At 43.5% G+C, this 9,789-nt stretch overlaps 1 protein-coding gene across 1 annotated transcript; it reads right to left on the bottom strand.

The window, feature by feature from the left end:
• Positions 1–639: 639 nt before the first annotated feature.
• On the bottom strand, positions 640–8,505 carry LOC307210960 (vomeronasal type-2 receptor 26-like; the record flags this gene model as incomplete). The annotated part of the gene is made up of 6 exons (XM_079967160.1): positions 640–1,773; positions 2,378–2,504; positions 3,403–3,630; positions 5,518–5,820; positions 6,275–6,566; positions 8,321–8,505. 6 exons carry the CDS (start codon positions 8,503–8,505, stop codon positions 863–865), a joined length of 2,046 nt encoding a protein of 681 aa, XP_079823286.1. The 3' UTR covers positions 640–862.
• Positions 8,506–9,789: the final 1,284 nt, after the last annotated feature.

The following is a 9,789-nucleotide window of genomic DNA, read 5'->3' as shown; positions in this document are numbered from 1 at the left end:
CAACCATCCTGTTTTGTTTTGGTATAACTTCAGTTTAGTTTAAGCTACTAAAACATGCATTGTTTTGTGCAATGTTTTTAGCTTTAACTGTCAGATTTTAGAATTTTTAGAATGATTTTAGAATGTTGTATCATTTTAATGTTAGAACAAAATAAAAAAATTCCTTCCAGTAGCACCTTAAAGACCAACTAAGTTAGTTCTTGGTATGAGCTTTCGTGTGCATGCACACTTCTTCAGATACAGAAGTTCTTCAGATACACAAGTGTGCATGCACACGAAAGCTCATACCAAGAACTAACTTAGTTGGTCTTTAAGGTGCTACTGGAAAGATTTTTTTTATTTTGTTCTGACTATGGCAGACCAACACGGCTACCTATCTGTAACTGGAACATTTTAATGTTGTTAGCTGTTCTGACCCCGGCTTCGGCTGGGGAAGGCAGGATATAAATAAAATTTTATTATTTTTTTATTATTATTTGTTTCCTCATTAATATTGCAGTTTCTTCTGGTTGTTTCTAATACTTTTTTTGAATTATTATTTGCCATTTGATATGTTGTGATCCAGTTTGGGTGCAGTTTAAGGGTAAGTTAGCCGTATAAATAAACAGATGTGCCAAACCAGTCACAGTGATCCCCAGGGGAGCATGAGGATTATGAAGGTCAGATGGTTGATCAAGAATCTGAGCGGAATCAGGCTGTGGTACAGCAAGGCATAGAAAATTATAATGTCATAGTGCCTGTGGCCATTGCACAGTCTTTAGGCATTCATTGTCATCACTCATAATTTATGCAAAATGAGGGGGAGGTTTGTATCTAAGAAGATATGGCTGGGTATCAACTGTCAAAACTGAATATTTAAGGATCAGGTGCCAGCTTTAGCTTTTGCAGTCAAATGTTCCTTTGTGTTCAGATCTGGCCTCAGTATAATTATGTAGCACTTGGGAAGGAAGATGCAGCCCAGAAGCCCAGCACTGGAAGCCAAGATAGAGAAGATCTGCACAGCTACCATGTATTTTCCCTTTGTGCACAGGTAGGTGGGCACAAAGGAGACCCAAACGCTGCAGAAGACCAGCATGCTGAAGCTGATCAGCTTGGCTTCATTGAAGGCCCCAGGCAGCTTTCTGGCCAGGAAAGCCACTGTGAAGCAGATGGCAGCCAGGAAGCCCATGTAGCCGAGGGCAGCGTAAAACATGGCAACAGACCCTTCATTGCATTGTAGGGTGATCTCTCTGGGCTGGGAGCGCGTGTCCGAGTCTGGGAATGGGGGAGAGATCCCCAGCCAGGTGGTACAGATGACCATTTGGACACTGGAACAGGAAATGACAATGGAGTTGGCCAAACTCTTCCCCAGCCATCTCCTCATAGTGTTTCCTGGCTTTGTGGCCAGGAAGGCCAGCACCACAGTGATGGTTTTAGCCAACACAGAGGAAACAGCAACTGAGAATATAATGCTAAAGGCTGCTTGTTGGAGAAGGCAGGTCACTTTCCCTGGCTGGCCGATGAAAAGGAAGGAGGACAAAAAAGAAAGCAAGAGGGAGATGAGGAGGATGTAGGAGAGGTCCTGGTTGTTGGCTTTGACTATGGGAGTTTTCATGTATTTAATGAAGATTCCTAAAACGAAAATTGTGGTTAATGACAAGAAAAGGGCAACGGAAACCAGAAGGATCCCCAAAGATTCTTCATAGGCCAGGAAGGTGATAATCTTGGGAATACATTGATCCTGGTCCTTGTTTGGATGGTGATCTTCTGGGCATTTGGTGCAATGGTCAGCATCTGAGGAAGAGAAAAATTGTTTTCATCTCCATCACTTATATCTCTAACTCTCTGTGTCATGCTGCATTTTGGGAGAAGATGATAATGTGGAGGAGGTAACAAAATTAGAATTTGCAACAAAGGAGGAAAATGTTAATTGATTTATTTAACATGTGTATACATGTGTATCCAAAAGAGATAGATGTGACACTTTTCAAACGGCGTTTCTGTGCACTGCTCTGGTTCGCCAGAAGCGGCTTAGTCATGCTGGCCACATGACCCGGAAGCTGTATGCCGGCTCCCTCAGCCAATAAAGCGAGATGAGTGCCGCAACTCCAGAGTCGGCCACGACTGGACCTAATGGTGAGGGGTCCCGTTAACCTTTACCTTTAACAGGGACAATACAGATATAGCAACAGTTAAAAAATATATAAACTATTCTAGTCACTAACATATAACCTAAAATTATCATTTAAAACCTTAATCATTATGATAGCACAGCTTGTTCCCTAAGTTTTATGGCAATCGCACAGAAGTTGGCTACCCTTAACGTGATCTCAGGATCCTTGTCAGTGGTTTAGACCACAGAGTCACCCTCGCCACCCCCCCCCTTGGAATCACCCACCTTCCTGAGTGGAGATTGTCCCTTCCGCACATGGAACACAAGAGTAGCAGCAAACTGGATCTCCTTCTTGAACTACCTTGGCATATCCAGGGTGGCAGCTTTCGGTACACCTGGAGCGAGGCACAGTCTAATAATCAAGACAAGGTATATCAAGCAGAAAATGTTAGGAGCACCTGTGCTGATGGAATTATTTCATAGAGTTTGCAAAGCATCCAGCAAGATCCCTAGATCCACTGACCCTGTCCATTTATTTCTGGGGAAGCACTTTATTTATTTTTATTTTTTAAGAAAAGGGCATGGCAGGGAAAACCGTTTGGTGTGTTTGCTTCTTTGCCTCAACTTTGTTATCTCTACCTTCTATACAGAGGACAAAATAAGGCAAAAACAAATCCAGAATAACAGCAATAAGAAAATAGTGGCAACAAACCACACTGATGCAATGCAGCAATTGTACATGCAATATCCTGAAGACAAGAACGTTAAAAATGACTCCTGGATTATTACGTTTTCAAAGGTGCTCTGAGGACTGGCAAAGAAGGAGGGATATCAACCTCTTTTCAGTATTCTGCTTTGTCCATTTTCCTTCTTCCCTTCCTTCTAATCTGAATAGATCTTCATACCAATTGCCTCTTGGAGTCTGAAATGTGGATTTGCTAAATTTAAGGATTTGAGCCATCTGCCATGTTCCTAACTGCTGGGTGCAATCTCCTGGGGATACAGTTTGGGTGATAGAGAAAAGTGGTCTACTCTGTTCCCTGGGAGAAAGAAAGAGATAAATGCTGGTTTTCCTCCCCAGATGAACAGAGAGGAACCTGGCTGGGAAATGCTGCTTATCTTGTCTCAGAATCCTGGGGCTCCAGTATTTCCTTGAGTGCCCCAGATTCCCCTCTGGTCTGTCTGGCAGCATTTACTGGGTTCTTAAGACATAGTTCTTAAGACACCTTACAAGGCTGTTGTGCAGCAGTTGCACTATGAACAGTGTAATCAGGCTCTCTTAGTCTCATCCCTCTGTTATAACCTCATACCTTGTTAAACTGCTTGGGCCACTCAATGGCTTCTGGGTTAATGGTGAACTTTAGGCCAGCAGAAGTCACTCTCTCCAGACTCCCAATTTTCACTCTAACACAGGACCCATTAGGGTACATCACCCAGTTATCAATATCAAAGCCAGCTGGCAGCTCCCCATTCTCATCCAAACATAGTCTGCCCATGGAAGTATTTGAACACTGGATTTCTCTTAAGAAAGGGTGAAGCTGGAATGACAGGGGGAACATCAGCATTAAGAAAGCAATGTGGAAGACTGTGACCAGAAGATCTGTGTGCCCACTCAGTCTACATTCCAGGTGCTTAGCTGTTGATGGGCAGCTTAAACACCCAGCGGATTGGGATATGAGATTTCATCCCTGATGAAGAAACCTGTATCTAACTCCAAGTAGACTTGCTAAGATATATAAGACTGAATCAGATAAGTGTTGGAGATGTAATGAGACTGAGGGTACTTTCTATCATATGTGGTGGACCTGTAAAAGGGTAAAAGAGTATTGGGGAATAATTCATAATGAACTGGGGGAAAATGTTTAAAAGTACTTAAAAAAACAAAAAATAAAAAACAGAGTCCTTTTTGTTGGGGATAACTCAGGCGGAAATTCCCAGATGTCAAAAAAGATTATTTATGTATGCCACTACTGCAGACCGTGTTTTGTTAGCCCCCAAATGGAAAACGAGCGAGGACTCAACTAAAGAAGAATGGCTACTTAAGTTGATAGAAAATGCGCAGCTTGCAGAATTAACATATAGAATAAGAGAACAAGAACAACATACGTTTAGAGAAGATTGGAAAACGTTTATTGAATACCATATTTTTCGCTCTATAGGACGCACTTTTTCCCCTCCAAAAATGAAGGGGAAATGTGTGTGCGTCCTATGGAGCGAATGCAGGCTTTCGCTGAAGCCTGGAGAGAGAGAGGGGTCAGTGTGCACCGACCCCTCTCGCTCTCCAGGCTTCAGGCAGCTATCCGCAAGTCTTCTGAGCGCGGCAGGAGTTCCTGCCAGGCTCCAAAGTCTTGCAGATAGCAGCCTGTTCTGGGGGCTGGGGTTGGGGGAAACTCAGGCTTTTTCTTTCTCCCCCCCCCCTTAAAACTAGGTGCGCCCTATGGTCTGGTGCGCCCTATGGAGCGAAAAATGCGGTATATGGGGGGGAATTGTCTTTACTTGAAAACGTTGGCAGCATTAAGATAAATTCAACAGTGTAAATAATTTTTGATGCATTTAATAATGGAATACTGAATGGTTTAGTTTATATAAAATATGCAGGGATTTATGTTGTGCAAAATGAACCATGGAAAGAGAGGAAGGAAAGTCATTGATACTTTAAGGTTGTTTAAGTGAATTTTCTAAAATGTAATACAGAAATTTAATAAAAATCATTATAAAAAAACAGAAATCTGGATATGGAAGTGTCTCATATGACATAACCAAAGCGAGCCAAAATGTTCACCTTAACCAGAACCCTTACAAATTGGATTTCCTTCAGAAACGGGCAAGGAAAAAATCTCGCTTGTAAATTTGATTCCATCATTGGGACAATGGACAGTTTTCAAAAAAGAAAAGAGAAAAGGAAAAGGAAATACCTGCCATTGCCATAACCTTTGATGTTCCAATGTGTCTCCTCCATTCGCCATTAACATCCACCTGGATCTAGATGAATATGCTGCATTTAAGGCCTGAGCCACAGCTTGAATATTGAGGTAAGCGCTGTAGCTGTCTTGAGACAGGGCTCTCTGGAGCTCCTCTTGGGGCAGATCCTGCAGTGTCTCCTCCTCTGCACATCTTGTCCAGCCTCTCACAGACAGCACATGTTTTGAATATGAACAATGAAAAGCTTCCTCCCAAAACTGCTGAAGAATATGGGAGCCTGGTATGGAGTAGGCACTTCTGCTGCTACTGATCTTGGTTTTCATTACAAAGGATAAAGAACCGTGTAAGTGCTGGAAGATATAAGGAGGATAAGACAAATTCAAGTCGATGTCCTGAAAAACTGTTGTGATCCAGACTTTTGGCCCAATTTGTTTCCCACGTGCTGCTTGAATTGCAATAATTATATTTGAGCCCATTTGAGTGGTTATGTAGCAAACACATACATCGACTTGTCTCCAGGTTCCATATGGTTCATTTGAGCTGAACATTTTAATTAGATCCTTTTCTGGAAATCTTTTGGACAAGGCAATGCAAATCCCGCTGCCAATCAGTAGAGGCGTTAAGTCACTCACAAATCTTCCTCCAGCATCATTGTCTGGAGCAAGGAGGCCGATCCAGGTCCACCCAAAATGCAGGAGCAACTTCACAATGCCCCGATACTGAGCTTCTTCTTTGGGGACCATCCGGTAGACAAATGGGGACTGGGTTTTATCTTCAAGAACCTGAGCCATGAAGGCAAAATTGATCTAGTGAGAAAAGAAAGAATTAAAATCGTAGAATTTTGAGGGTCATCTAGTCCTGCGATGCAGAAATCTCAACAAGATCATAATAGAAACTGATAGTGATTTGCTTTACTTCCAGGAACATATCCTTATTAACCTGAAGTGATTAATATTGAAGAAAATTTGTGCTGGCTGCGACTGGGATAGCTCAATAAGTAGAGCACGAGACTCTTAATCTCAAGTCTGCTGCATTATAGGGGGTTGGACTAAATTAGCTTTCCAACTTTCCAACTGGATGTATGATGGTATTGTAGTCTGAAACATCTGGAATGTGCTAGGTTGGTGGAGGCTGAAGTTTGAAAACAAAAAAAAAAGCAGTTTTCTCGTTTTTAATGCCCTCTCTTGACTTCTCTGGAAAGAAAGGTGTAAAAAAAAAAGTGGAATTTTATTTGTCCCTCCATGCTGCCACCCTACCTACCTGTGGGATTTTGTAGATGCCTAAGATGGATGAAATCTGCTTTGAGATTGCAGAATTTCCCCCTTCAAGAACAGCCAGCAGGTTATTCTGTTTCCCACAGTTATAGTTCGGAATATTGCTTTCCACACCTGCAAGCAGATCTAACATGGCATCAGAAGTTATCCTTTCATCTAAATGGTTCTCATAGAGGTTGTAACCCAAGGTGATGTTGGGTAAGATCCTGGGATCACTGTTGATCTCCTGGATGGTGAACAAGAATGACAAGATTCGCCAGTACCTGCTGGCAGACAAACTGCAATAAATCAACCAATTTTGAAGCGTTAAACTGCTATTCACCATTTAACAAAAACAAACATATTTGTTCTGCAAATAATAGCTTGTATGCATGCATGCATTTTATTTCTTGAATTTATATCCCTCATTTTTCTCCAAAGATCTCTGCATTCTCCAATAATAGTTGGGGGATATGTGCTCCATTGCAGGAGCTTAGAAGTGCACATGGTCTTCAAAGAACAAAACTGAATAAAAATGAACCCCATTCCCAACCCCAAAGTTTGTAAAAGACTGGGAAGTTGCAGCAATGCTACTTGCATGGTTTTGGCTGCTTCAGAGAATGTCTGCATAGATCCCCCAACTGTTTTTCAAAAGTCAACACAGGGGTCAAGCAAGGGCAAGTCCTTTGCCAATGATGACCACTAAGTTGGGGACTAGGAAACAGGGTGTCTCCTTGGTCATTAGAAATCATTTGAGTGCAGGTACCAAACACACCAACTAATAATAATAATAATAATAATAATAATAATAATTTACTATTTATACCCCACCCATCTGGCTGGGTTTCCCCAGCCACTCTGGGCGGCTTCCAACAAAAGATTAGGAATACATTAAAATATCAATCATTAAAAGCTTCCCTAAACAGGGCTGCCTTCAGATGTCTTCTAAAAGTCTGGTAGTAGTTTTTCTCTTTGACATCCAGTGGGAGGGCGTTCCACAGGGCAGGTGCCACTACCAAGAAGGCCCTCTGCCTGGTTCCCTGTAACTTGGCTTCTCGCAGCAAGGGAACCGCCAGAAGGCCCTCGGAGCTGGACCTCAGTGTCTGGGCTGAACGATGGGGGTGGAGACGCTCCTTCAGGTAGACTGGGCTGAGGCTGCTTAGGGCTTTAAAGGTCAATAGCAACACTTTGAATTGTGCTCGGAAACGTACTGTGAGCCAGTGTAGGTCTTTCAAGACCGGTGCTATGTGGTCTCGGCGGCTGCTCCCAGTCACCAGTCTAGCTGACGCATTCAGGATTAGTTGTAGTTTCCAGGTCACCTTCAAAGGTAGCCCCACATAGAGCGCATTGCAGTAGTTATGAATGAAATCTGGTCGGCTGAAGGGGTGTGTGAGAAAAAGCTGAAAAAATATTTTTCATATTTTGGACATCCAACTCCCCTAATAAGGAAGTCTTCTGCTCTGTATTATGATATGTATTTATTTTATTTAAAGCCTATTTCTCTTTCTTTCTAGCCAAAAAATGTCACTCAGTGTATTAATTTTCTTAAGACAGTCTGTCAGGCTCATAATTCAAAAACATATGACACGAAAGGGAAAAGGTGGAGATGGAGAAGGAAAGCATTAATTTAGCGAAGAGGAATTTTCACATGGTCTACTGTTGCACTACTGACAGATTATTGTAATGATGTGATATAGTGTCAAAATAAAATAAAAGTAAAATAAATAAAAACTTTGCACTTTGGAAATTGCCTGAATTTGGTGTCTACCCAAAGTGGAATAATGTTATGCCTCATTTTGATCCCAGATCATTTGCATTATGGTGTTGTCAGAAGAGCACTTCCTGCAAGACCCAGGGAAGCTGAAAATGGAATGGATGGCTGGGAATCTATTGCTGGACTCCAACTCCCACCAGTACCAGCCCAGCCAGCAAGGGATGATGGGAGCTTTAACCCAGCAATGTCCGGAGGGTCACAGGTTCTGGAGCTTTGAATAGGGGCTATTTGCCTGGTTTAAAAAGCAGCCATTGGAGAGGTCTGCATAGAATTACTTACCCCTTATCCCTGGTTAAGGGGGTCTGGGAAAAGTTGTATGGAAGCTTTCCGAAAAAATATTTTGGAGATACAATCCCACTAATGAGGAAGTTTCCAGGCCGGTAGTAACTGAGTGCTTCATGCTGGTCCTTGATCAGATTCAAGGGGCATTTGGTCTTCAGGTTCCCATAGACTCCGTGGGGCATCATTAGCAGCAGAGGCAGCAACAGAAGCAGCAGCGATCTCATTCTGGCCCTGCCTTCTACATCTCTCATATCAGTGGCTCCTCTCACCTCCAGTGAAAGCAGATCAGAAGAAGCAAACAGCTCTTCCAAGACCAAAGCTGCAGTGGCTTTAATGATTTGGGTGTTGTTCTGCTGTGACTTCAGAATTATGTAACATCACATATCTCTCTCCTGCTGCAGATCTTGACTTAGGAAATATTCTCTGCACCGACTTTGTTTTCCAGCCACAGTGCAATTAATGGCATTGCTATCAACACTCTTGTTGATTCTGATGCCTAGGCCATCTCCAAAAAATATCTCTCTAGCTCTTACAAGAATAAATCACTATGATTTTAATAATTATAAGTTGAAGAAGTTTCACATCAACAACTCCCTGGAGTCTTATATGGCTTAAGGGGCAAGTGTACAGCTGGAGAAAAGCGTGTTTGTGATATGCACCTCCAAGGTTTTGATCTGAGTCAAGGAAAGGGGATAGGGAGAGTTTGACCTGAATTTTGCTCACAAGTACCTAGGAAGTGGCGCTGTGGGTTAAAGCCTCAGCGCCTAGGACTTGCCGATCGAAAGGTCGGCGGTTCGAATCCCTGCGGCGGGGTGCGCTCCCGCTGCTCGGTCCCAGCGCCTGCCAACCTAGCAGTTCGAAAGCACCTCCGGGTGCAAGAAGATAAATAGGGACCGCTTACCAGCGGGAAGGTAAACGGCGTTTCCGTGTGCGGCTCTGGCTCGCCAGAGCAGCGATGTCACGCTGGCCACGTGACCCGGAAGTGTCTCCGGACAGCGCTGGCCCCTGGCCTCTTAAGTGAGATGGGCGCACAACCCCAGAGTCTGTCAAGACTGGCCCGTACGGGCAGGGGTACCTTTACCTTTACCTTTTACCTAGGAAGAGCCCTGCAGCCAGATCAGACCAAAGGACAATTGTGTCCAGGACCCTATATCTCCCAGTAGTGAAGCTCTGGGAAGCTCAAAAGCAGGGCAAGAAGAGGCTCAGTGTTCATCAGTATGTGGATGATACCCAGCTCTACCTCTCTTTTAAATCAGAACCAGTGAAGGTGATGAATGTCCTTTGTGAGTGTCTGGAGGCGGTTGGAGGATGGATGGCTAACAGATTGAGGTTGAATCCTGACAAGACAGAAGTACTGTTTGTGGGGGGACACATGGGACAGGGGGGGGCAGGTGTGGGGGACTCTCTGGTCCTGAATCTGGTAACTGTGCCCCTGAAGGACCAGGTGCGCAGCCTGGGAGTCATTT

The sequence above is a fragment of the Podarcis cretensis genome, assembly GCF_951804945.1.
Source record: "Podarcis cretensis genome assembly, chromosome: 2".
NCBI classification, from domain to species: domain Eukaryota; kingdom Metazoa; phylum Chordata; class Lepidosauria; order Squamata; family Lacertidae; genus Podarcis; species Podarcis cretensis.
The sequence above is the reverse complement of the archived record's forward strand: the minus strand, read 5'-3'. Positions and strand labels throughout refer to the sequence as shown.